The sequence below is a fragment of the Branchiostoma belcheri genome, unplaced genomic scaffold (assembly GCF_001625305.1).
Source record: "Branchiostoma belcheri isolate BF01 breed outbred unplaced genomic scaffold, Haploidv18h27 scaffold111, whole genome shotgun sequence".
NCBI lineage: Eukaryota > Metazoa > Chordata > Leptocardii > Amphioxiformes > Branchiostomatidae > Branchiostoma > Branchiostoma belcheri.
The window spans coordinates 768257-794977 of record NW_017802503.1 but is presented as its reverse complement, the minus strand read 5'-3'; the positions used below and the strand labels follow the sequence as shown (position 1 = coordinate 794977).

Sequence of the window (26721 nt, the reverse complement as noted above, 5' to 3'; positions counted from 1 at the left end):
AGGAGACAGGGGAGGCCAGAAGACCCGGACAAGTCTCGACCTAGTCTTGTGTTCTCGTGAGACTAGGAAAAGATAGGTCACTCCATGAACAAGATGTACAATCGACATTGAAAATTTGGAGGTACATGTTTTTACCTTTCTAAACAGTCACTGATTGATGAATGTTCTACTAACTGTTAATCATACGTGACTTATGAACCTCCTCAACCGCAGTCATCAAAGTTGTCAATAAGCAGCTTCAAGGTTCCAACTGAGCATGCTCAAGGTCAAAGGTGAAGGATCTGGATGAATACTGGACAACACTGGGAAGTATTTTGGGGTTTTCGTGACTTTCGTGAAGTTCACCCCATTTCCTGTGTCTGAACTTTTGATCTGTCACTCTGTTTGTCAATCTGCCCCCACAGATGTGCTGTCAACCTACTCTGTCCGGACAAACAGACACACAAACCCACATTAGTCTTATAATGCATCGCGCCATGCATGTTTTAACCTGGCCTTGTTCTGTTTATTGTTATATAGGATGACTGTATACTATCAATATTTTTATTGTATTGGTAAGTTTTGTATTTAGCAATGTTTTAGTTCAGAGTACTTACAATAAAGTATTCAAATATACTGAATGCAATAAAGAACACGGAGGTATAATAGTGAGTGTATTTATTTTTGATCCATTGAATGGTAATGTCAACTTCCAAGCATGGTTTGGCCATTTCATCTGTCTATTTTCCTGAACACAATAGATGTTGTTGTGGTCCCAGTTTTTCCTCCAAACATGAACGTTGGGTGTCGTATTTCATCAACTGACTCGAAACCTGGAACAAAGGAAAAAAGTTTGAAATGTACATGAATACAACCATCATCATCAATATAACTTGTAAGTGATATTAGGCCGGTTTACTGCTTAGCACTCAGCATCTATGAGAAAGAGTGTGGCAAGGTCAAACACACAACACTGCCAGCGGACTAGCCCCCTGCTGTAGTGCTTGCACAACTGTGTGGCCCAATGGCTTAGTGCCTATGATCTCCATTTCTGTAACAGAAATGGACATAGTCACCACCCCTATGCCCTGCACACAGAGTGGAATGGGACCTTTTATGGGGGCCTGCAAGCCCTTTTCCGTAGAGCATAATCGGCCGTTTTAATTCTACGTAGAGCAAAGACGGACCGCTCTTTGCATTTTGCGTAGAGCGTATTCGCCAATTTAATTCTACGTAATGAGCTGTAGCCACTTTATCATAAAGTGTGATCGAGAGGTTTCCGAATTCAGCGTAGAGCATTGTCGGGACTCCACCCTCACCCCCCTTGCAGGCCCTCTTTTATTTTGCACCTGATGAGAAGTGTTCCAAAAGCTCGTCCTTGGTCCAGTTACACGATGTGATAACCAGGAGTCCGCTGTCCCTCAGCAGTTTGTGCACATGACTGACGTACGTCTGTCTCTTCTGCGCTGCGTCGTCAGGACTCAGGCTGATGGCATCGTAGGTACCCTTGTCTGTGCAGACGTCAAACCTGTCCACTGAGAAGATCGGGTCGTCTGTGCTCAGGATATCAGCTCTCTGGAACAAAACGTTGGGAGATGTTTATTAATAATGTAATATTTAACTATTTAAGACCATACGCCAAAAAACAGTTACTCAAGCAACTGGATATGATTTTGGAAACGGTCAGACGTTTCAGCTAGTATCCACTAGCTTTCGTCAGTGACTGAGAGACCAGAGGGGAAATGCAGGTTTATAACCTTCATCGACGTATATATACATCTAGAGTCATGAGAGAGATGAACATAGCTTTAAGATGTTGTTCTTCTATGATTTTAATTACACATCACAGATCACTGAGATTTCAGACTTCAGGGAAGAATTTGGGGGGGGGGGTTGTGACATTCAGGCTCACCCATTTCCAGTGTCTGACCTGTGCTATCTAGAACAAAAGGTAGGGAGATGTTGAAGATACAATTTAAATTTTTTCATTGCAATGAATTGAGCAATGGGAGGGATGATCCTACCTTCAAAAGGTTGTTATCCGATAATTAAAAAACAAAATGAGAAATTTAAGACTACTGGGAGGAATTAGGGGTTTACGCGACCACAAATTTCATACTTTTCCAGTGTAAGACCTTTTGACCTGTCATTCTGCCTGTCAATCTTCCCCATCCACTTGCTGTAAACCTTCTCTGTACAGACAAACAGACACACAAACTCACGGCACAGCCACCCAAAGCATTACTTTGAGAGTTGATTTCAGGTAGGATTAACTTATATAGGTTTACTAGTATCTGGAGAATCTACTTGAAGATTAAGGTACCAAACTATTCAAGATTATTGCAAAATTTGGGAAAATTGATTACCTGGAACGTAATGTTGACATTTTCTGATTCAGCAATGTTGACTGCCAGGTCAACAGAGGGTTGGGAATAGTCCATTCCTGTCAGGGAGGTAAAACCCTCTTTTGCCTGGAAAAATGACAAGAAATAAAGAAAAATACATGTATTATTGTAAAACTATGTTTAGAATATACTGGAACAAAGAAAAGACATTCTGGGTAAAAAGGATGCCACAAAACATGTAGGATTTATGTAGAGAGTACATGAAGGAAGTCTTTGAACTTTTTAGTAACTGCAGGAACACAACGCTGAGTAAGCTGTAGCCTGGGTGCCAGACTGTTTCCAGGGCCTACACAGGCCAGCTCTTCAGCTCCAGGCCCAACATCAACATGCCCCCAAGGAAATCATACCACAGCCCCCTCAGTTAGACCCTGATCCATGCTAGGCCCATAGCACTGTGTGCAGGATAACTTGGGCCTATTGTATGTACTATGGGTCTGGCATCCAGGCTATGCTAGGCCCAGAGTTAGCCATCATGGATCATTCTTTGGGGGCATGTTGGCCCTGGAGGTGAAGAGCTGGCCTGTGTAGGCGTCTGGCATCAGTCTGGCACCCAGGCTTACTGAAGAGGACTGTGGTATCATTTCCTTGGGGGCATGTTGGCCTTGGAGCTGAAGAGCTGGCCTGTGTAGGCGTCTGGCATCCAGGCCAATGTTAGCTGTTCTATCTACTCCATCATATAAGTCATGATTACCATTTCCACCAGCATGGCCCCGTTCCCAGAGCCAATGTCCAGTATTCTGCTGTCTGTCTGCACCAGAGAACCTTTTCTGAACCAGGCCACTATCCTCTCCATACAGTCCTCACCAAACCTGGAACACAGACAGTACACAATGGAGACATTTGTTTTTTCAGTGACATACTGATCTGACATAGAGAAAATCACTGTTATAACATAACATAATACAATGTCAAGCAGATTAAAAGAGACTCTTTTTACACAGTCAACCAAATCTTTTATTTAGCCAACACTTCAGTTACAGTCTGTCACCTTCCTCAGGGCAGTTCTGACTGGTTCACATTGCACTGCAGCACAGGTGTCGCTGCTATAGTCAGTCAGAATTGTCAAGAGGAAGGTGACAGATGGTCTCTTTACTCAGTGACTTACAAACCTGATGAAACTATTCATGGATAACGTCAAGCAGTTAGTAAATGAAATCAGGATGAAATTTAGCATCTTATTGTTTGGCAGGCAGGCAGGCAGTCAAGTTGGTATAATTGTTTGAAAAAAAATCAAAAGTGCTACCAGCAGCTCTAGCTCTGCCTGGTTTCATATTGAAACCCAAAGTAACTGCTTTATGAGTCTGGAGAATTTAAACGTACTCACCAAATTTCGCCAACGTCCCCACTATCCTCAAAATTTCTCTTTTCTCGTTCATACGCCGCATCCCAACTGCAAACAAATTGTCAGCGTTTAACAGAATAGTTATTACCAGTAATTACCTAACACTGTGCTACAACAGGTGTATATATATATATATATATATAACGTTATAGTCATGCCAATATGAATAAAGCTGAATCTGAATCTAGTACTTAACTGTTATAACGTTACCCCGTATACATACATGGAGTGGGACACAAATGAAAATATATAAAAAAAACATGTAGTATAAATACAATCACACTCAAAACAGAAGATAACATATTAACGTTACTGTAATCTACTAATATCAAAACACACTGGACCGGTTTTTCCACATCCACCAACCCGGTTTCACGCATGCTCCCCTCCCCCTTTTCATATTTTTATCGGTCAGGCTGCCTTCAAATACGAAGCAATGGCGTTGGGCAGGGCAACATTCGCAGGAACATTGCTTCATAAGCTATGCCATCTATAAAGCACACATTTGCGTCTCTTACTATTCTTTAGTCCCAAGTTCAGAGGGTCCGAAAGATCCGTCTGATCCGTCGTCTGCCATGGCTGTCACTTCCGGGTTTTCTCAAAGGATTCTGGGTAAGAACAAAACGCTCGCGAATGGACCAATCACAGTGCGGGATTGAGGTTTTCATACAGGTGGCGCTTTCCTGCATCCTAAACTTAATATGTTTACCGAAGCAAAACGTATTGGTTTTTTTTGCTCTGTTTCTTCTTATTCTTCTCCCAAACAAATAAGGTCAATGACCTAAACCAGACGTCTGTTACTATGGTAACTAGTATTGAGTTACATCATGTTGCAATTTCATAGCAGGAGGGATTTAGACACCATATGCAAAGGGAAATATTCTTTCCAGTTAGTAAAGTTTTTTGGGGGGAGGGCACTTTTTTTTTTTTTTTTTACAGAGGCCAATATTCAAAACTTGATATAACCTTAGGCAGAGAGAGTTATGAGGCTGAGGGAGGCCTCATAGAACAACAGCCTGGATTATTATTAAAGAAAGAAAAATCGTATTGCAAACGCTGTTTTTGAAACCAACAGTTTAATTCATATCCATATGCTGAAACTTAATGGTACAAACATAGTTATGACAGCTTGGGACAAAAATAATTTCTTGTCCAACAAGACTTCTGTTACATATTACTACAACTGGGAGGAAAATCAAATTTCACATATATGTATTCAATGTTTTTATATTGTACCGTTATTAACAGTTTTTAATAAATTATAGCTGATAATCTACCATACCATAAAACTTCCTATACATGTACATAAGTAGTAAACTCTAAAGACATCATCAAGTTCTTCCTAGTCATGAGATGACATGTTTTGGCAACACCTAAAGAGCTTTGATGGCCAATTTTTTGTGCATTAGACTGTGAAGACATAGACTTTTGAAGTTGAATAGGATTTTGAATATCTATCACCCCACAAAACAGTATCAATTTTTGCGACTGAAAAAAACAACTTAAATGTACATGAAAGTACAACTCATACACAGTCCTTTACTATACTGTGAAGATAATGTTTTGAGGAAGTTTGTCCACCAATACACCTATAGCAATTTTATCACCCCCTATTCAATTAGTAGCAAGCATAACCCTTTAGCACCATTTGCAGAATCAGACACTTGTATCCAATGTACAGGCAACAATTTTACACCTCTACTGTTCTTTTACAATTTCTACAACATTTAGAAGCCAGCTTTCGCATTACAACGTGGTAGTGAAAGATGTCAATGTCTCGATTGATGCTTTATGAACTGTCATATACCAACTTTGAATGACATAGGATCTCTGATTGGATCCTGTCTGTCTTTTTTTAAAATGTTTTGTCAACTGTCATGTACCGATTTCGAATGCAACAGGATCTGTGATCGGTTCCTGAAACATTTTGAATAGCCTTCCATAAATGCTGCTGTCACAAGCTACCCCATTGGTGTAAAGAACAGACAAGACTGGTAACCTCGTGAACTGCTCCAATCACCAACCCTGTTACATCATGACAAGCACATGTATATGAAAATATGCTGATTCCAAGCGACATGTCTACTTTTGAAGACACCTTGCATAAAACTCTACGAGGACCAGTAATACCATTGTTTAATTTTGCACATTGCATAACAAGGGTTCTGATACCATTATCCATTATAATTTACCCAGAGCTTCAAGCAGATAAGATACTTCATTGTCATTTGCATACTCCTCTAGTTGTATGTATTGAAATCTGTTGAGAGTACTTAGTACTGTCGCTCACTGTACTCAAGATGTGAAGGGCATGGTTTCTACTGTTAGCTTCTTCAGCATAAGCGTGATTTCCTAATCCAAGTCATAGTTCTGCTTTTCAAAGGCTGGCTTACATACTGGAAGAAACGATTATCATTCAATGGGATCCTAGAAGACTAGTTAAAGGCATCCAGAGCAGTTTTTAGGGCTTGGAAACACGATTTTTCAAAGCTAATATTCCAGTCATTTATCTACGAACATACTGAGTTGGAACCACACTGTCCCAATGTATATTGACCCTCATTGAGCAAAAATTCTGATGGAAAATGGTTACTGGAAGGGCCCCGAGCTGATTTTTAGGGTCCCATCCAGAAAATAAATGGGGCTTGTTTCTGCAGGTATAAAAGTCCACCAAAGTATGAAATATTGACTCAAACGTGCCAATGTGAACCAATATGTGTGAATATCACAAAGATTGCCTTATTCAGAATAATTCAAGTTTTGCTGCCCAGAAATTGCATTGGATGCCTTTAACATGATAAAAATTAAATAAAAAGGATCTGACGGCCATTTGCTATTTGACCCTTTATAAAGACTTAAGTATGCCATAGTACTTCTTAAGTTTGTGAGACTGTTTTAAAGATCAGACAACTCTGGAGTTACCTAAAGACTCTACGAAGGCAGCTTGAATTCTGCTGCCTGTGCATCTTGGTTACAAGCCTGAGTGTCAGCCCTTTTAGCTTTCGTCCGCTCCCCGCGATTCGCTACCAATCTTTTGTCCAGTAGCAGATCGCGTAGCCTGGGTGCCAGACGCTGGCGTTCATAAGCGATATATTTTTTGTGTGGAAAAAAGCCCTAATGTCCACTACTGTATCCGCTACCCAACCCCAGGCTGCCCCAAACCCAATATCTTTCACGCCAGCGAATGGTTTGAGAGGAGATAATTAGAGCCAGGGCGTGAATCAGGGTCGGCGGGGCGTGTGGCTTTCCCTGGCCGAGGGATTATCTCTCATTCGTCGTAGGGGATGGCACCCAGGCTACAGATCGTGGGGAGCAGACGAAAGCTAAAAAGGCTGACACTCAGGCTATCTTGTTACACGTCAAATCTTTTCCCTGATTTTTCTGGAGTTTTTATTATAAAGTCTGTAGCTTTATCAACAAGCTTGGATTTGTTACAGCAGATTCTCCTGCAGAGAAAGATCTCGGGTAAATGTTGTTTCAAACTGACGCCATCCAATATGGCTACCATGAGCACGTCGGCAGAACGTACCGCACCTGTGAGAAACCCGTAATGTGTATGTTGTGCATAGCACTTTGGCAGAACGTCACATACAAGGTCGTACTTGCACATGTAAGGTTAACATTCCCTCTGTAGTTTTGAAACGTTACGTCGGGAAAGATATCGTCTGCAACAGGCAAAATTTTGATGCAACAACGTTGACAAAAATCAGGAGGGTTTCACACAGTGCAGTACATTCTGTTGACGTGCTGTCAACATAACATCATATACATGTACAAACACTCTATACCTCATCTTCACTCCTCTAGCCAACTAATATCTCATAACATACATAGTAGACTCCAGGGTTCACCTTAACATTGTGGCATCAGCATAAAAAAAAAATCAGCATCTTGGGATGTATATTTAAAGAGAAGCTGTCATAATCTATCCTTATGATCAATCACAGAAAAGTCAGAAGCTTACGACCGAGACTGGATGTGACTTATATAATATAATATGACATGACAGCAAATACTAATAACAATTACTCCTGTCAATCTATCTGTATCTGTCCACATCCAATGTCAGTATGTCCACATCTGAGCAAGCTTCGGTGTGACATCAAAATCCTGCACGAATTAAGACTCAGGTGTATCTGCATATTTGAGATGATTTACATTAGTCATCAAATTTGGGATATATGTTTACCAGTCTGGAGAGAGATTTGTAAATAAACTTGATGATAACTGAACTATCTTGGCCTGGATATACAGTGCAGGCCATTTTTTACTAGACTGGTGTTGGGTCGGCCATCTTTGGAATTTGGAGTTGGCATTAGGCCACACTGACTTGACCATATGGATGACATCCATGGGAGTATCAATTTTTGTCTGGTTCTCCTCAACAAGGTGACAGAGGTCGAAGATGCCAGAGGAAGGGAAGCAGGGCTTGAATTATAAGAAGATGTGAAAGAACAAAACTTTTTACTGGTTGGTAAACCATGCTTTGAGTGTTCAGTCATTTGTTCAACCTTCCTCACCACTTTGATTTTCATAATGAAGGCAAATTTTTATTTCACATGCTCACATCAGTTTAGGGGTGATCAGAGGATGTCATCCATATCATCCAAACATGTACAGTGTGGCCTTGGTACGCATTGCCTGAGGGTCAACTGTGCATCCTGAGAATGGACAATCATTTCAGAATCAGAAAAACCATTGTTGTCTCCAAATCTTTTTCAACAAATACTTAATATTGGTGTATCCAAAACGAAAATGGTACATGTACTTTCCCCACCCATATACAATGTGCATTGAACAATATGCTAAACATTCAATGCCTAGTAAATTTCTAGAGCTACATTTGTAATTCCAGGCCGTCACTGAACAACGCATCTGTTCATGTCATCTCTGGAGTCGTTATACCGCTCCCCGGAATCGGACAGTCTGGGGGCGTCTCGCTTCATCATGTTCTTGTAGTCCTTCACCGCCTGTGCGTGATTCAACAGCTTCTCCACCTCCATGTGCAGCAGATCCCTCCGCCTGCCCTTGGGCTCGGCCTCCAGGAGAGAAAGTAGTTCCTCCAGGGCGTGTTTGTACTCCTCGAGGGCGCTGTCGTACAGCTCGTGCTCCGCCCTGAGTTCCGCGATGGCGGCGCGCTTCAGCGCCTGGTGGAGCCGCGTGCATGACCCCGCCATCTCCCACAGCGTTTCCGCCTCTTTCGGCGTAGCTTCCCGTCCGTCGTCTTCTCCGTCCTCATTGGTCGGTTCTTCTTCTTCGGCGGGCTTGATCATGGACTTGAGCTCCTCGGCGCGCGCCATGTACTCCATCACGCGCTTTCTCAGCACGTCCTTCTTCGACTCGTCCGTCTCGTAGTGGACCGCGGGAACGAAGTACTCGAGCGCATCGCAGTACTTCTTCACCGCCTCCGCGTGGCTACCCTCCTCGTCGTACTTCACGGCCTCCGTCACTATGGCGACGGCCTTGTCGAGCGAATCGTGGGACGGCACGTGCTCAAGGTCGATGAACGGGTGGTTGAAGAACTCCTCGAAGGTTATCCTCTGGTTGGGATCCCTCTGCAGGAGGCCGAGGAGCAGATCCCGGCACTTCCCGGAGATCTGGATCCCCTGCGGGATCTCGACGGGTCTGGTGTCCCGGATCTTCACCTCCAGCTCGGCGTAGGATCGGGAGTAGAACGGCGCTCGCCCGAACAGCGCCTCGTAAAGTATCACCCCCAGCGACCAGAGGTCCACTCGTGCATCGTACTTTGTGTTGCAGAACATTTCTGGTGCCATGTAGAGTGGACTCCCGCGTAGCGACGTCATGCGCGCCTCGTCCCCCATGTACTGCGCGAACCCGAAATCCGCCAGCTTCAGCACCGGGTTGTCCCGCGAGGACAGAAGGATGTTCTGCGGCTTCAGGTCCATGTGGGAGATGTTCTTGGAGCGGAGGAACTGCAGCGCCATGGCCAGCTGCTGCCCGAACCTCTTCGCCAGGTACTCCGGCAACGTTCTCTTGCTGTGGATGAAGCGGGAGAGGTCCCCGCCGCTGCAGTACTCCATGATCAGGTAGATGTTGTTGCGGTCCCACTGGAAGTCCTTCAGTTCCACGATGTGAGGGTGCCGCACGTTCTTCAGGATTTCGATCTCAGTGAGGAGGTTGTCGGTGGCGGCCTTGTTCAGGTTGGACTTCTGGATGCACTTGATGGCGACCACCTGCAGTGGTAGAAATAATTTTTGTTCAGTGTAGAACACAAGAGTTTACCTTGCTGACGTTTCAATGTCTATCAGACACTTCCTCTGAGCTTCTGACTGGAGTTCTGCTTCTTGCTCGCTTGCTTCAGAACTCCAGTCAGAAGCTCTGATGGAGTCACTTGATGGCAACGACCTGCAGTGGTAAATTATTTTTTTCAGTGCTCTGCAATATTTTTTAATTCTTTATTTCAGGCATGACTTGCCCATAAAAAACATACAGATAAAAATACACACAATAACAATAGTAAAAGTACAGACGGGCCAAAATATTGCCATAGACTCTGTTGCGGAATATTACATTGGATTTGAGAACAGATTGGATAAAGTTACGCCAAAAAGCATTTTCCAAAATCATATCCAGTTGCCTGAGTAACTGCTTTTTGGCATATCGTATTACCTGAACATCTAACCTTCATCGACGTATATTGGATAATGTTGTTTGAAGACTTGTACAATCTACCAGATTCTGCAAGTTGCAGAAATAGGAGGGGTAGTTGTTCAAACACTGACCTGTCTGCGCTTGCTCTTGCTGTAGGCCTTGAAGACGGTGGCGTACGTGCCGCTGCCCAGTCGCTCTGTTAGAACGAAGTCCGGAAGCTGCGGGACAGCCGCTAGCCTGGCGGAACCGAGCCGTGCGGAGCCCGGGCGGGCCGTGCCGGGTCGCGACATCTTCGAACGTTTTACCCTGCTTTTCTACGAGTTCTCTACAACCATTCCAGCTATCTCAAGTTTTCTTTTTTGTTCATCATAAAGTCAACGTGTATAACTTGGGAAAAAGGTCCTTCAAACTTCTGTACAAATTGTTTTCAGAGGTCAAGTTTTCACACCCTGTTTTAACTTTCTCCAATCTCTTTGCACTTTTTCAAGTTTTTTTTTTTCTCTACTTCTCAGTTGATAGCCACCACAGGTGAGTTTTTCTTTCTGGTCAGGAGATGACTGGTGTCCTAGGCAGTGCCATCGTAAAGTCAAGAAAGTAACCAAGAGAAGGTGTCCTTCAAATTTGTTTAGAAAAGTCTTTGGAGGTAACGCTTTCACACCCTGTTCAAATTTCTCAAATCAAGTTTTTTTCTACTTCTCAGACGAGTGCCACCACAGGTGAGTCCTTTTTCTCTCTGGTCAGGAGACTAGGTCCTAGATTCAGGGTCCTAGATGACTCAGTTCCTAGGCGGTGTGTGGTTCAGGCGGTCCAAACTTCTCCATGGTCTGGATGGTCATGTCCAAGTGGTCAAGGAAGGAGTGGAACGCCACACGCAGGAGACGGGCCTGGGGGGCGGTGAACAGTCTGGCGGAGGGGAGAAAAACACATCAGAGGCATAAGCCTGCATGGCATGGTGAGAAAACACTGGTTACTTTACATTTTAACTAAAATGCACTGGAAACTTACATCCTACAATATCCTACAATGCTGTAGTACCTAAGGAAACTACCAGGGGGCCCAAAATCTAATCATTCCTAGTTTTTGTTACAACCTGCCAACACACCGAATACAAAACCAATCCATTCAATTATTCTTGATTTATCTTGGTGACAAACATCTACACATAGACACACACTAACAACCATTTTTTCATGGATGCAATAAGTCAAAAGGTCCAGACTAGGTTAAACATAATAATATCAACTTGTGTAACCTCTTTGACATGGAGTGTGAGCTCGAGTGTATGGCAATGTGAAAGACCACAGAATACAATGTAGCAGATTACATACTACAGATCACTTAGATTAGGAGAGACACTAGAACTAATAGTCCATTCTAAAATCAACAAGTACCTCTGTACATGTTACTCAGGTATGACAAAAACACCACCATCAAGACACAATCACAACCTGGTATCCACAGCAACAGGCTGCCATGGAAACGATACTCACACGATGAGCTCCGTGCCCTCCACACGCAACTTTTTCACGATCTCCTTCCTGGGTTCTGGGTCGGGGAACAGAGATCCGTACGCGATGAGAGCCAGCTGCTGGGAAGGGAAGGGCACACGCAGCTCCCTGGTCGGTAGGTGGTTAAGGAATAAATTGTGTAGTCTACAACACTACTATCCAGTACTGTAACAGTATACTAGAAAGGTAATATTTGCAAAGCAAATGAGTCATGTTTACCTTCACATATGGTCTGCTCTTAACGCATTCATATATATGGTGACAGCAGTCTACATCCCTCCTGCTATAAAATTGCAACATGATGTAACCCAACACTAGTTACCATGGTGACAGACGTCTGGTTCAGGTCATTGCCCTTATTTGTTTGAAGAAGAAGAAGCAGAGCAAAAACATGTTTTCCTTTTCATAAAAACAGCACCCCAAACCACCCACAGCTGTATGCAGCTACAAAATCCCATTTTCTTAATTCGTAACTTCCTTTTTTTAAAAGAATTGTATTTATGATTGACAATTCAACAAGGTCTTATGAGGAATTAAGAAGGAGCTGAAAGATATGATCTAGATCCTGTGCCATTGCCAATTTGCACTGTGCTAATGGCAGAGTCGTGCAAGCTCTTACCACACAAACGTCACCATCACTCTCCAGGGACGGGCCTGTACAGCTGACATACAGGCTACACCAACTCAATGTCTAACTTCTCAGTTTTTATGTTTAAATTACCTTCGCAAAACATATTTTTTCTTGGCTTCTTCTCCAAACAAATAGAGTCAAAGTCAGTGACCAGGACCAGACATCTGTCACCATGGTAACTGGTGCTGTAGCAGACACCCTGTGGTGTTGGGTTACATTTTATAGCAGGACAGAGCTGGAGAGGCTAGAATATCAACATGAATTAAAGCTACTAGTAACTGATGAAAGATAGCATCCACTATCTTTCACTGAGTGCCTGAAAATGAGGATTACCGTAATATGAGTCCCTGAAAAAGATACCGCATGCGTGGATACTATCTCAAACGTCTGAATCTTTAGAGGATTGGGCCAGTTACTGGATTTATCTAGTGCTACGTAATGTCTTACCTGGATGTCTAACCTTCATCAACCTTTATCTATTTATTTCTTAAACTTGTTTGGATGTGAACTAACCTGATTATTCAGTCTTACCGCTCTTACGTATTAGTAGTGTACTGAGAAACAAGAAATCGAATTAATGAGGCCCGATGACGTCACTGTGTCCTCCATTAGATTAGTACAAACAATTGCAAAGCCCCAGTGTCTACAGCTGCAGCAGACAGCGACGTCCCCAGTGAAATTTCAAACTGCCATTCTAGACGAGATTGTCTGGGTTTGGTCCACAAGGAATAATTACATGCACATACACTGTACAACAGCATCCCATAGCAGGCTTCTCTTCTGTGTTCCAAGCATAATTTCAGGGCTTGAAATATCGGGAGCATGCATTTGCTCATTTGCTACATTTAGATTGGAGCAATTGACGGACTGGACAAAATTTTTGTCATTTTCATTTTTTTTCATTTTTATTTATTTATCCAGGGGTAGCATATCGCCAATGGCAGTTTTCAATGCTCCTTGCACAGAACAATACATAACAGTTAATAATATAATAACAGAAAAAGTAAAAGAACTAACATAGGTACAATCATAATCGTTGTGATAATAAAAGAAGCAGGACAAAGTACATGTAATAACGTAGAGAAAACAAACTAAATAAATATGACAAATGATGTAAATGATATTGATATCCACCATGAGCGACGAAATGTTGTCAAATGACAGTGCTAGTAAGAACTCTGGAAACACATTTTCCTCCTAATTGATCATGATGATTTTAACCAATGCCAGGAATTGATAAATTGAATTTTTCTCAAAACAAAGGGTCTCCCTGGGACATTCAATTTCATGACATCACGTTCCAATTTGATGCAGCATTAAGCTAATTGTGAGAACGCGTTTGGAATGGTTCTATGATAATGACGTGTTTAACGCATTGATTCTCTAAAAATGTAAAATTAATTGCAGTTATCAGTGATGAGTATGTCAAGTACATGTTCAGAATGGGACTAAAAAACGCATGTAGAAATTGTGACTGAAAGACAAATACATTTGTATTTGCTACTTGCCTATCATCATATGGTACTTTGATGTCATAAAATTAGTAGAGCAATACACTGATAATGGAATGGTAATACTTACACATTTTGCTAAAACAATTTGCACACTCAGAGATTAAAACTTAACTGTTTCAGAAGGAAATCAATGTGAAATTTAAGATTTTCATCACAATAGATTTTTGCCATTCCTAATACACGATGACATCATCAATACAGGTGTTATATTTGTGACGTAATTACCTGTAAGTGATTCCAAATGACACCTAAAAGATTTCCAGACATTTACGACAAAACACGTTCGTAACAACAACGAAATCTCGCAACAACATTCCTCAATGATTTGTCCAACTTCAAAATGTTTGTGTTTCAACGGCAAATAGTCAAATGGAACGGTTATTTTGGGTACGCTCACGAAATACTGCTACATTTCTTTCCCCACCCCACCCCCATAAATTTTTACACGAACGAAAGCGAAACATGATTCCACGTAAATCTACTAAACAAAAACTCAGACAGCTGGTCAATTTCTTACACCAGTTGCTGCTTAAGACCCTACTGACACTTAGGAAGTCTTAGACAAAAGGATACATGGATAAAAGACCGGTTTTTCCTTCCACCGTCTGCTTGTCACTGGACGTCGCCATCTTGGACTGGTCTATCTCGTGTCCTGTGGGGGGAGGCAGCATGCGTTCCTTTGTTCTACGTTTTATATTTTCGTAAGGCGGTGTAGAAATGTTTGCTTTTTCGTATGCTAAGCAATGCTGTAAGATATTAGGCTGAAAATTATGTGAAGGGCAATAAGGTTTTAGAAACTCTATGCCTCGAAATTTCAAGGAAGAATGGCATTTTTGTGCATGATTAATTGCAGACATAAATCGCTAGATAGCGCTCGTCTACGGTGCTGTTGAAAGACGGCCATGCAAATCAGGAGCAGCAATGTATGTAAACAGTCACTCCAGTCATCAGGTCGCTACCGTTTTTGGCTGCATGCGCACCAGCGTTACGTGATCCGCCTGCTAAACACTTCAATAGTTCACACTGACGTTATATAAACCGGAACTCCAGTGACGTTTGCTATTCGAGCAATTCGCCAGACAAAATGGCTCCCTTGAGGATAACATACGCAGCTCTTTGTTACATTTCTTTGTTCATGGAACTCGCGACGACCTTGACCCAAATCGGTGACCTCTCACGTTCCGAACAGCCCCCGACGTGGCCTTCCACCTTCTCGGTAAATTTCCACGAAGAAAACTGGGTCTGGATCATTCCGCTGGCCAGGAACGCAGGCGCTTGGCACTACGACTTCGCCAACAAGCGGATGCGGTACGATCATCTGCAGGGCCAGTTTGACAATTTTTGTCACGGCCGCGGCTTGGACCTGAAAGACTCCCGAGGCGACTGCCACTTGTTGTTTAACGCCACGGACATGTTCGTGCACTACCCTGGGGAACAGAAGTGCTGTAGGGCCTGTGGGGTCGCGGAGGGGTGCACCGTACTCAAGCCGAACTGGCTGGCAGGGGGGACCTACCTGGGCACCGAGACTATCAATGGTACTGTGTGCCATGGATGGGAAACAGACGGAGCCGCCGCAACGGACAGGTTCGTCAGTATGCTAACGGGCAACTTGGCATTTTAATGCAGGGCTCGAAACACTGGGTGCACACACACACGCACGCACGCACGCACACACACACACACACACAGTTACACACACACACACACACGCACTCACACACATACACACCACACAAACACACACACACACCACACAAACACACACACATGCACACACACACACGCACGCACACACGCGCGCGCGCGCACACACACACACATACACACACACATGCACCTTCATCATCATGTACACCTTAGTGCAGGTACAATTGTGGACGTGCAGGTGTTTCTAATGTCTACCTGCACTAGGTATATACAGGCTAGTGCAAGTGTTTCTGGTGCTAGCTGTCTACCTACTGGTCCATGTACTGGTATATGCAGGTTTAATATATAGTGCAGGTGAAATTGGAGCTGTACAGGTATTTCTGATGTCTACCTGCAACCTGAACTGGTCCATGTACTGGGTATATGCAGGTTAGTGCAGGTGATGAAATTGGAGCTGTACAGGTATTTCCGATGTCTACCTGCACCTAACTTGGTTTGGGGTACTTTTATTCTGGCGTTTTTTTCAGGACCTGAAATTTTTGACTACGCAGTACAGCTACATTGTACATACTATGATCAGCTATGAAAGTATGCTATGCTTGGCTTGTAAGTATGAAAGTAGTAGACATTATATATATACTGAACCCCTATTGCAAATCATCTCAAAGTCCTGAGAGTAAGCTACAAAGCAACAGGTACTAGTGTTGACGCTAAAATTGCATGGCAACTTATCTCACCTTGTTGAGCCATGTTTAACCAAGGAGGTTAAATCGGTTTAACATACTGTTGAGCTACAGTAGACCCGGGAGCAACTCAAGGGTCACCTTTGTGTTGTGTAAACGCCACCCTTAACGCCCCTTTAGGCAAATACCGCAGTGTTCAATGACCCGTCACACGGGAAACGCTGACGAAGGGCTGTAAGAATTAGGGCATCATTGAGGGGTCATTCACCTGTTGATCGGTAAGTTAACATGGTAATCGTCGCAGTCAGCACTTATGGAGTAAAACAAGTTTGAAAGGCGTCTCTTGGGGTACTTTAATTTTAGGGAATTTTAAGATTCAAGCCTGCGATATTTAACAAGCAACATTTTTTCGTCAGGAATAACGCATTTTTTACTCGTAGACATCCGTAAAATACAAATGTATGCTATCAGTCAGCGTTAACGGAGCAAAACTATTTTTTTCTCGGCCATAAAAATAGCGCTAGCTAGAACCAGCCTACGATCGATAAAAACAATTGCAAGCAAGCGTTTTCCGCCAGCGCAGCAATATCGCATTTTATTTTATTTTATCTTATTCACATGGATTTTTGAGCATTAGATAGGAAGCACTTGTTGTGCTTATGTGAATCCGCTGCTCATAAAACATAATACAAATGTAAACATATGATGACATAACATATAACATAAACATAAAATGAAAGTGGCTGGCGCACCAATACCTATAGCATACCATTAATGAGATTGGTCAAATCTTCCAGAGTGATGAATATAGTTGGACACAATATGAACATCGCATTTTGCCTCACAGACAACAGTAACGTATGCTATGGGATAGTGTTGATTCAACCTACTACATTAAAAGAATGACTACAAAATTTACTTTGAAAATCCAGTTTTGCTTGCCTGAACTTGCACTGGAAAAACAGGAAGATATATTGGATGAGGAATTCTATTTGGCGTTGACGTTTACTGCCATTTCTTATCACATTTTCTTGTCATATCATACTTAACAGTGTGGCGTCGGTGGCGCAACGGTTAAAGCGTTGGACTAGGGATCAGAGAGGTCCCGGGTTCGATACTCACCGTGGCCCGACGTTGTGTCCTTGGGAAAGGCACTTTACACGACTTCCCCACCTATACGGTGGAGTGACTCCCACTGAGCCTCTTAGGCTAATCTGTCTAACTGTGTGCCAAAAACACCTTACTGATTTGGTGCGCCGATGTGACAACATCTGCACATTGGCTATTGAGTGTCGTTACTTTTTTTTTATTATACTTAAAGCACTTGTTCCCAATATTGCAACAGTGTCTCTTTATTTTTAGTTGGCTATTTTTAAATGTTTTGTTTCCTCCTCCCAGGTGGTACCAGACAGAAGACGGCACGCCGTGCCGATACGCGGAGACGATCAAATTCTGGCCGCACTCGACTCACAACATAACCTTCCACATGAGTTCCTACAGTCGCGACCCCATCCCAAATAGCGTCTTCCACGTACCGGCGTACTGCAACGTCAGATGTCCGTCCCCCTGGCGGCCCTTGTCCGCACTGCAACCAAGCATCCGAGTCACAACGTAACCTTCGACAGGAGTTCAAACAGTATTGTAATCCGACACCGTAGGATGTCTGCTACAGCACCAGTTACGATGGTGACAGACGTCTGGTCCAAGTCATTGACTTGTAACATTATGTATTTTTTAAAAATTATTTGTATACTAAAATTCGTCAAAATATTCATAGTAAATCACAAATCAGATGTTACTCGTACCAAGGTCTTGTACAATGTCTCTGCTCGTACGTTTCTCAACGCATAATTTTATTAATTCAATTAATTAAATAATTATTTTATAAGGGACAGTTGGACGCCTGTTTTACTCCGTAAAGCGTTTCTAAGCTTGCACTGACTGGATAGAACAATGTTTAAGTCACTAAGTTCGCGCTAAGTATGAGGACAAAGCCACATCAGAAAACATTTGCGACATGTTGCCAAGTTCTGTCGTCCGGTTCTAAAAATAAACTAAAATAAGCAGATTTGTTAGTCCTCTTTTATTTCTTAAGTTGTCCGACTATTTGTTCAGTAGACTCCATACATAATTTTATATATAAATAAATATATTACAATGTTTCAGAGCTGACATGCACGTAGAAGTTCATATTCTTTTATAGTAGCTCTTTCTCAGCATACACTGTACCAATATATATTATCATCTGGACCAATACATATACATATACATATACACTGTACCAGTATATATTATCACGTGTACCAATACATTTAAACTGTACCGACATAACTATAGACCTATCCCGACTGTCCATAAAAATTAGCAGTTCAACCAATAGGAGAACGGCAATTGGCGGTTCAACCAATGAGAGAGTGGCTGGATATCCGCCAAATATTTGAATTTTTTTTTATTTTTCTACGTTCTGATGTCGATGGGCCTGGCTTTGGGATCGGCCTATATCTACAGTACAAACATACTATTACCATTTGACAGTAGATATATAGTTCGAGGCTCATTATACAAACTTGTATTTAGTCTGTGTTCATAATACATACTTCTAATAATATTGAATAACATACACCTTTATCGTATCTTTCCTTCAAAATTGAAAACGATCAGTTGCACATGCACATGCCATAAATGACAAAACACCTACAGATTTTAGGTTAATGATTGTTTTTCTTTTGTTTCTTGATATTTTATTAATTCAGTGCAAATCACAAGAAGACAATTGAAACCAAGGCTTGGTACTAATAGGATGAAACCAATGCCCGACGGCGTCTGTAGAAGTCATCAGTTTGAAATGGCTTTAAGTTTGTACTTCTGCCAATCAGATTTGCAGATTTTACTGTTGTATGACTGCCCCACTCCTGGCTTCAAAAGTGTGGTTCGCTGTGCCGGGTTGTTGTCATCCCAACATTGCTCACTCAGCTGTTCCGGCCACAGCTTTTGTAGCGTTGATCACCTGCACGTGCCTTACGTCGCCTAAGGACGACTAAAATGACTATAACGGCACCGAAACAGACACAGGCTAACAAAATGCCCACCAAGCTATACGTGAGCGCCTGCGTGTCTGCAGACGCAGCTCCGCTTACGGGCTGGAGCGAGCACCCCGTTCCGTCCACGAAACCGTCTCCTGTATATCCGACGTTACAGGTACAGTTGGCGTCCAGTGCAGGGGCGGGGTTGTCTGTACAGGTGGCCTGGGCGTGGCACGGATTGGACGCGTTGGAACAAGTGTTGATGTCTGAACATGGAAATATAAAAAAGAAGTTGGCAACATGTCTGCTCTCACCAAGTTGACCAAAAACAAACAACAGAAACATTTTTTTTTACTTAGCTACCTGAACATCCAGTTCCGTTCAGGGCGCCGTCTCCGGCGTATCCAGCGTTACAGGTGCACCTGGCGTCCAGTGCGGGGGCGGGGTTGTCCGAACACGTGGCGTTGGCGTGGCACGGATTGGGCGAGCAGGCGTTGATGTCTAGAGACGGTAACACAAGATGGCGATCAGTATATGCTGCACACAAGGGAGGTAAAAAAAACAATGACCTAAAACAACATCTTGATTAGTGACAGGGGCAGGTATAAACTTCCAACAACCTTTGACACAAAATAGCGATCAGTATATGCTGCACACAAGGGAGGTAAAAACTAATCACATAGAACAACATCTTGAATCTTAAACAGAGACGGGAGTCGGTACAGACTTTCGACCACCTTTGACCCAGAAATCACGTCACTTGAACAGAGCCGGGAGTCGGTACAGACTTCGAACTACCTTTGACCTTTGGTCACGTCACTTGAACACAGACGGGGGTCGACATAAGATAGCGATCGGTAAATGCCGTACTTAAGGGGGGGGGGGTAAGAAATGTATCGCATGAAACAACATCTTGAACAGAGACGGAGGCCTACACAGACTTCCAGTCACCTTTGACCGGGTGCTGACGTCAACCTTGCGGAAAGCAACGCGTACTGAGCAACTGGGTTCTCAGTTGTACTGTGAGGCTGTGCTGTGTGTTGGAGGTATTTTAGATCCCTTTTCACATAACCCTAAGAACAACCTGATGCTAGTAATACTGGATACAGGCTACCGTATGGACAGGATAATAAAAAAAAGTCATACCTGAACACCCAGTCCCGTCCAGGCGACCATCTCCTGTATATCCGACGTTACAGGTACAGTTGGCGTCCAGTGCAGGGGCGGGGTTGTCTGTACAGGTGGCCTGGGCGTGGCACGGATTGGACGAGCAGGCGTTGATGTCTGGATAGGACAAAGAACAATGTGAATCTGTACTTCTAAATGGCAAAAATGTGCATTTCATGCCTTATAATTATCGTTTAGGAACTCTTTGATTCCGTGTGTGCTATCGTCAAAGATAGACCACCGTGCACGAGTTCCATAGTCAACTGACGAAAGGAGATAAAAAACATAAACAGAAGGGCTCTGTGAAAATTACGCTACCTGAACACCCAGTTCCATCAAGGCGACCGTCTCCTGTATATCCGACGTTACAGGTACAGTTGGCGTCCAGTGCAGGGGCGGGGTTGTCTGTACAGGTGGCCTGGGCGTTGCACGGATTGGACAAGCAGGCGTTGATGTCTGGATATTAGAGAGGGCAACAGTAAATACAACAATGAATTAAATTATCTCAGGTGTGGATAGATTAAGTGGATTCTTCAAAATACTCAAAGCCTTGCTCTTTTAAAGACCACAAAACCATCGGCTTTACGTTCAAGCCTAGAAGACGTCCCCAACTGAAGCTAGGTCCACATTTTCACCTGAGTGGAGTGAGGCAATTGTGGGGCCTGCAGGGATTTGAACCCAGAACCTTTACACTCTGAGTTAACAACCCTTACCACAAGACCGTCTTGCGCCAGATACATTGTCAACGTACAGGAGATTTAAAAAAAGCATGAACACACAGGCTTTAGAAAAATACGTCACCTGAACATCCAGTCCCGTTAAGGCGACCGTCTCCTTTGTATCCGAAGTTACAGACGCAAACTCCGTCAAGTGCAGAAGGGATGTCTGCACAGGTGGCCTGGGCGTGACACGGGTTGATCGAGCAGGCATTGATGTCTGAAAAGGACGAAGAACAATCTAACTAGAAAGGTAAGAATACTAAGATTTTGCAAAGGAAGTGCATAGTGTATACACTCACATGGTCTAGCCCAAGAAACTACTGCTCTGCTTATATAAATTTTACGAGTCAAGAACTTGCCACGTGCCACTTGCTACTTAATGTAATTCGACACCACAGGATGTCTGCTGCAACACCAGTCACCATGGCAACAGACATCTGGTCCAGGTCATTGACCTTATTTGCTTGGAGATGAGACGACGAATTATTTTCCATTCTCTGAAAGCAAACATACTTATTACTTTCTGATGGCTAAATGAAAATCTGATTTTCATGCCTCTTGGTTCAGAAACTTTTCAAGATGTTTTTAATCTTCAACTAGCTTTGTGGAAGCTTAGCACAATGGACCTGAACATCCAGTTCCGTCCAAGCGACCGTCTCCTGTATATCCGACGTTACAGGTACAGTTGGCGTCCAGTGCAGGGGCGGGGTTGTCTGTACAGGTGGCCTGGGCGTGGCACGGGTTGGACAAGCAGGCGTTGATGTCTGGATATTGGAGATATATATGTAAACATTAATTTCAAGAAGTAACTAAACTATCCGTCTAAATCCTGTGTATTGTTAGCAACTTATTACCGTTGAGTGAAAGCTACAGTGATAAATAAAGTGGGTTCTTTAACGCACTCGAGTCTGGCTCTTTGAAAAGAACAGGACTGCCGGCTTTACGTCCCATTCTAGAAGACGCCCCTAACCGAAGCTAGGTCCCCATTTTCACCTGAGTAGAGCGATTGATACAATAGTTAAAGTACTAGTACGTTTCCCAGGGACATAGCATTGGGGCCTGCAGGGATTTGAAATCCAGAAAATTTAATTACCTTTTCGAGTCAACAACCCTAACCACAATATCTATTGTCAACTGACAAAAGGAGATAAAATATGCCCACACAGGCTTATGAAAATTACGCTACCTGAACACCCAGTCCCGTTAAGGCGACCGTCTCCTGTATATCCGACGTTACAGGTACAGTTGGCGTCCTGTGCAGGGGCGGGGTTGTCTGTACAGGTGGCCTGGGCGTGGCACGGATTGGACAAGCAGGCGTTGATGTCTGGATAGGACAAAGAACAATGTGAATCTGTACTTCTAAATGGCAAAAATGTGCATTTCATGCCTTATAATTATCGTTTAGGAACTCTTTGATTCCGTTTGTGCTAAATGTGCTATCGTTAAAGATAGACCGCCTTGCACGAGTTCCATAGTCAACTGACGAAAGGAGATTAAAAAAACATAAACACAAGGGATCTGTGAAAATTACGCTACCTGAACACCCAGTTCCATCAAGGCGACCGTCTCCTGTATATCCCACGTTACAGGTACAGTTGGCGTCCAGTGCAGGGGCGGGGTTGTCCGTACAGGTGGCCTGGGCGTGGCACGGGTTGGACAAGCAGGCGTTGATGTCTGAATATTGGAAACGGCAACAGTATTAAAATACAACAATGAATTAAATTATCTCAGGTGTATCATAACATTCTGCTGTTACAACATTGATAAATTAAGTGGATTCTTCAAAATACTCAAGGCCTTGCTCTATTTAAGACCACAATACCATCGGCTTTACGTCCAAGCCTAGAAGACGTCCCTAACCGAAGTTAGGTCCTCATTTTCACCTGAGTGGAGCGAGTGAGACAATATTGGGGCCTGCAGGGATTTGAACCCAGAACCTTTACACTCTGAGTTAACAACCCTTACCACAAGACCGTCTTGCGCCAGATACATTGTCAACTCACAGGAGATTTAAAAAAAGCATGAACACACAGGCTTTAGAAAAATACGTCACCTGAACATCCAGTACCCTTAAGGCGACCGTCTCCTTTGTATCCGAAGTTACAAACGCAAACTCCGTCAAGTGAAGGCGGGATGTCTGTACAGGTGGCCTGGGCGTGACACGGGTTGATCGAGCAGGCTGGATAGCACAGAGAACAATCTTAACTAGAAAGGTAACATTTGCAAAGCAAACCCATAATATTAACTTTCACGTGGTCCAGCTAACAACGTTTTGCTCTATTTACTTTTACTCAAAACACATTCATTAATACGGTGTCCATCCAACTCTATCTTGCCACTTGCTACTTAATGTAATTCGACACCATAGGGTGTCTGCTACAACACCAATCGCCATGGCGACAGACGTCTGGTCCAGGTCATTGGTTGACCTTATTTGTTTGGAGAAGAAGAAGGCGGTAAAACACAGCAAAATCATTATATTCCATTCTCTTCAGGTAAACATAATTATTACTTTCTGGTGGCTTAAACAAAAATATGATTTTCATGCCTCTTGGTTTAGAAACTTTTCAAGATGTGTTTTATGGTTAACTGGCTTTGTGGAAACTTAGCACAATATTATGTACCCGAACACCCAGTCCCGTTAAGGCGACCGTCTCCTATATATCCGACGTTACAGGTACAGTTGGCGTCCAGTGCAGGGGCGGGGTTGTCTGTACAGGTGGCCTGGGCGTGGCACGGGTTGGACAAGCAGGCGTTGATGTCTGGATAGGAGAAAGAACAGTGTGAATCTTTACTTCCTAATGGCAGAGGAAAATGCGTTTCAATGTCTTATTTAAGAAACTTATGTGTGTACAATCTTACTTACTTTGGTCGAACCAATCCAGAAAGCATACGCCATCCCTCTCTGTCTAACATCAAGAACCGGAGCTCCGCCACTTCAGTAAGGCCGGCATCTCACTTGAGGTTGTCAAGGTAATTTATCTTTGGTCTGCCACGGCTTCTTTGGCCTTTTGTAGGCTCCCAAAGGACCAGTTTGGAGGCTACAATATCGATATCAGGTATGTACAATAGTTTAGCGGCTTGGTTACACACAAGTTACCTGAACATCCAGTTCCATCAAGGCGACCGTCTCCTGTATATCCGACGTTACAAATACATTCGTCAGGGTCAGGGGCGGGGTTGTCCTTACAGGTGGCCTGGGCATGGCACGGATTTGGCGAGCAGGCGTTTAAGTCTGAATGCGGAAGATTGCATGAAAAAAACGCACATTGATGTCAAGCAAGAAAAACCATATCATATTTGCAAATTATGTGTGTTGTAACATTCTTCCCTTGAGTGAAAGTTAGCCTTGATAAATGAAGCGCACGATATACATTTGTAGTTTGCTATACTGAATGACTGCTGTGTAGTACTACCTATACATAGGAATGGTGCATGTAATATTAAATCAGTATCAGTATGGGCATATGCAAAACCAAAGACCATGCATTTTAATGCTAAACCAATTAGATGACATCAAACGTCTAAAGTAATAATTAAAATTTCAACAAAGTATAAATACTTCTGACAAGGTTAATGAGGTCATTTACATCAGGTCTAATCGCCCTTTACTCAACCGCGACGGAGGCCGACATCGTATACCATTTACCTTTGACCAGGTGTTGACGTCACACTTCAAAGAAGCCACGTGACTAGTCTCACTGGGTCAGTCTACTGAAGAAGACCAGAGTGACTGGTGGAAAGCTCTAGTTGAGAAAATTTGTCTTTTGTTGAATCGAAAGTTTTAATAACTATCGTAGAGAGGAACTTGTTGCCACTAAGCACAGTCGGTACAATGAGTGTAGCTAGACGTTTTAATTGGTGTGATATAGCCAGCTGCCGCCGCGCCGCGTGCCTACGAAGCTGGTGTGCATACCTAGCCTGGGTCCTCTCCGAGAGCTGTGGGTGCCAACGAAAACTAACCAGGATGGTACCTAGACTAGGTTATACCGGCCATACCGACACAGATATAGATATGATTACAATGTTTATCTTACCTCGGGCACAAAGTGCGTATCTGTCACTGTGGTCGTTGCCAGTGGCGCAGTAGCACGTAGGACCAGTGAGATAGCCTGAGGGACAGCCAGCCATCTCAACTCCGCAGGCTGAACCTTCCCGCCAGGAGTCTTGCATGACGATGTACGTCTGGTCCAGTGGAGGGCACTGCGAGGCGTGGCCGCCGCCGCACACTGCTTTAGCCAGCTGGTCCATCGGCCAGCTGCAATTGTTCAGGTTGGGCAGCAGGACGCAGTCCCCTTGGCAGGTTGTACCGGCACACGGTGTGACGTGACCGGCTGCCTTACATGTTGTGTCAACGTTTGTACTAGACATGGCCCCAGAGGCCGGCATCTTGTAATAGTTGTAGCCGGAATATGTCACCAAAAATACTCCAGCTGGAGAAAAGAAAGAAAATGAGTTATGGTCACATAAGGATTGTTTAGTTCGAGTGGCGATTTATATCTGGGATTGAACTAATGTGGCTTTGTTATTTTAACGGCGTTGCTCAACAACTTCTAGGGATTGAGCTAGGTGACGTCGATACTCCCCCAACTTTTCGAGCGACATCTATCAAGCAATCACGTCGCCGTCTAGGAGGCAACGTGATTGGCTTGTAGCTTAACTTCCAGCCTCAAGAGGACTGTTGATTGGCGCGTGTGTGTGTGTGTGTGCTTGTGTGTGTGTGTGCGTGTGTGTGTGTGTGTCTGTGTGTGTGTGTGTGTGTGTGTCGTCGTCGTGTCGCGTCGAGAGAGAGAGACACAGAGAGAGAGAGAGAGAGAGAGAGAGAGACAGATAAATAGATACAAACATTGTCCTCTTCCCGTATCAGCCATCAAGGGAAGGGCAAGTAATGCCCAGACCATCGAGGTGCGCCACCCCATGTTCTCTTAGTACCTGCAGTTCAGCACAAAACACAGTTAATAGTTTCATCAGGTCGGTAAGACACTGAGTAAAGAGACTCTTTTTACACAACCAAGTCTTTTATTCAGCCGACATTTCAGTGACCGTCTGTCACCTTCCTCGGGGCAATTCTGACCGGTTCACTTTGCACTGCAGCACAGGTGTCACTGCTACAGATGCATTTCCAAAAGCACAAACTATTGATTGATATGCAAATAAGTGAAGACAATTTTTGGAAGTCCAAAAAGAAACAAAAGTTAGACAAGTCAAGACAAGATGATGCAAATTACTCAAAAAGCTTATAAACCTGCATTTCTCCTCTGGTCTTTCAGTCACTGACGAAAGCTAGTGGATACAAGCTGAAACGTCTGACCGTTTCCAAAAATCATATCCACTTGCTTTAGTAACTGTTTTTTTTTCGTATCTTATTAATTGGATGTCTAACCTTCATCGACGTAAGGGAACATTTAGTCACCGAGACGAAAAGACTCCCGGACATTGCTACTGGGATCACTTTGTTTTGGGCTATCTGCAGTAAAAAAAAGAGGGATCT

The 26721-nt window shown here is 43.4% G+C and overlaps 6 protein-coding genes across 6 annotated transcripts; 1 reads left to right on the top strand and 5 right to left on the bottom strand.

The window, feature by feature from the left end:
* Positions 1–186: 186 nt before the first annotated feature.
* Positions 187–4319, bottom strand: LOC109487850 (protein-lysine N-methyltransferase mettl10-like). Its single transcript, XM_019791951.1, has 6 exons — positions 4245–4319; positions 3709–3774; positions 3076–3193; positions 2346–2450; positions 1329–1554; positions 187–812 (listed from the first exon to the last, which is right to left on the bottom strand). The coding sequence occupies exons 1-6, from the start codon at positions 4301–4303 to the stop codon at positions 712–714; spliced, it is 675 nt and encodes a 224-aa protein (XP_019647510.1). The 5' UTR covers positions 4304–4319; the 3' UTR covers positions 187–711.
* Positions 4320–7722: 3403 nt separating this feature from the next.
* LOC109487747 (serine/threonine-protein kinase ULK3-like) lies at positions 7723–10643 on the bottom strand. The gene is made up of 2 exons (XM_019791814.1): positions 10470–10643; positions 7723–9920 (listed from the first exon to the last, which is right to left on the bottom strand). The coding sequence occupies exons 1-2, from the start codon at positions 10626–10628 to the stop codon at positions 8586–8588; spliced, it is 1494 nt and encodes a 497-aa protein (XP_019647373.1). The 5' UTR covers positions 10629–10643; the 3' UTR covers positions 7723–8585.
* Positions 10644–10963: 320 nt separating this feature from the next.
* Positions 10964–14671, bottom strand: LOC109487948 (EKC/KEOPS complex subunit LAGE3-like). Its single transcript, XM_019792058.1, has 3 exons — positions 14565–14671; positions 11829–11954; positions 10964–11241 (listed from the first exon to the last, which is right to left on the bottom strand). The coding sequence occupies exons 1-3, from the start codon at positions 14660–14662 to the stop codon at positions 11121–11123; spliced, it is 345 nt and encodes a 114-aa protein (XP_019647617.1). The 5' UTR covers positions 14663–14671; the 3' UTR covers positions 10964–11120.
* Positions 14672–14886: 215 nt separating this feature from the next.
* LOC109487834 lies at positions 14887–18120 on the top strand. Its single transcript, XM_019791927.1, has 2 exons — positions 14887–15575; positions 17720–18120. The coding sequence occupies exons 1-2, from the start codon at positions 15076–15078 to the stop codon at positions 17934–17936; spliced, it is 717 nt and encodes a 238-aa protein (XP_019647486.1). The 5' UTR covers positions 14887–15075; the 3' UTR covers positions 17937–18120.
* A 916-nt stretch (positions 18121–19036) lies between these two features.
* Positions 19037–23776, bottom strand: LOC109487548 (neurogenic locus notch homolog protein 1-like). The gene is made up of 10 exons (XM_019791564.1): positions 23743–23776; positions 23284–23430; positions 22767–22904; positions 22417–22554; positions 21857–21994; positions 21313–21447; positions 20830–20967; positions 20491–20628; positions 19708–19845; positions 19037–19610 (listed from the first exon to the last, which is right to left on the bottom strand). Exons 1-10 carry the CDS (start codon positions 23774–23776, stop codon positions 19291–19293), a joined length of 1464 nt encoding a protein of 487 aa, XP_019647123.1. The 3' UTR covers positions 19037–19290.
* Positions 23777–25146: 1370 nt separating this feature from the next.
* LOC109487537 lies at positions 25147–25619 on the bottom strand. Its single transcript, XM_019791555.1, has 2 exons — positions 25268–25619; positions 25147–25169 (listed from the first exon to the last, which is right to left on the bottom strand). The coding sequence occupies exons 1-2, from the start codon at positions 25617–25619 to the stop codon at positions 25147–25149; spliced, it is 375 nt and encodes a 124-aa protein (XP_019647114.1).
* Between the last annotated feature and the right edge of the window lie 1102 nt (positions 25620–26721).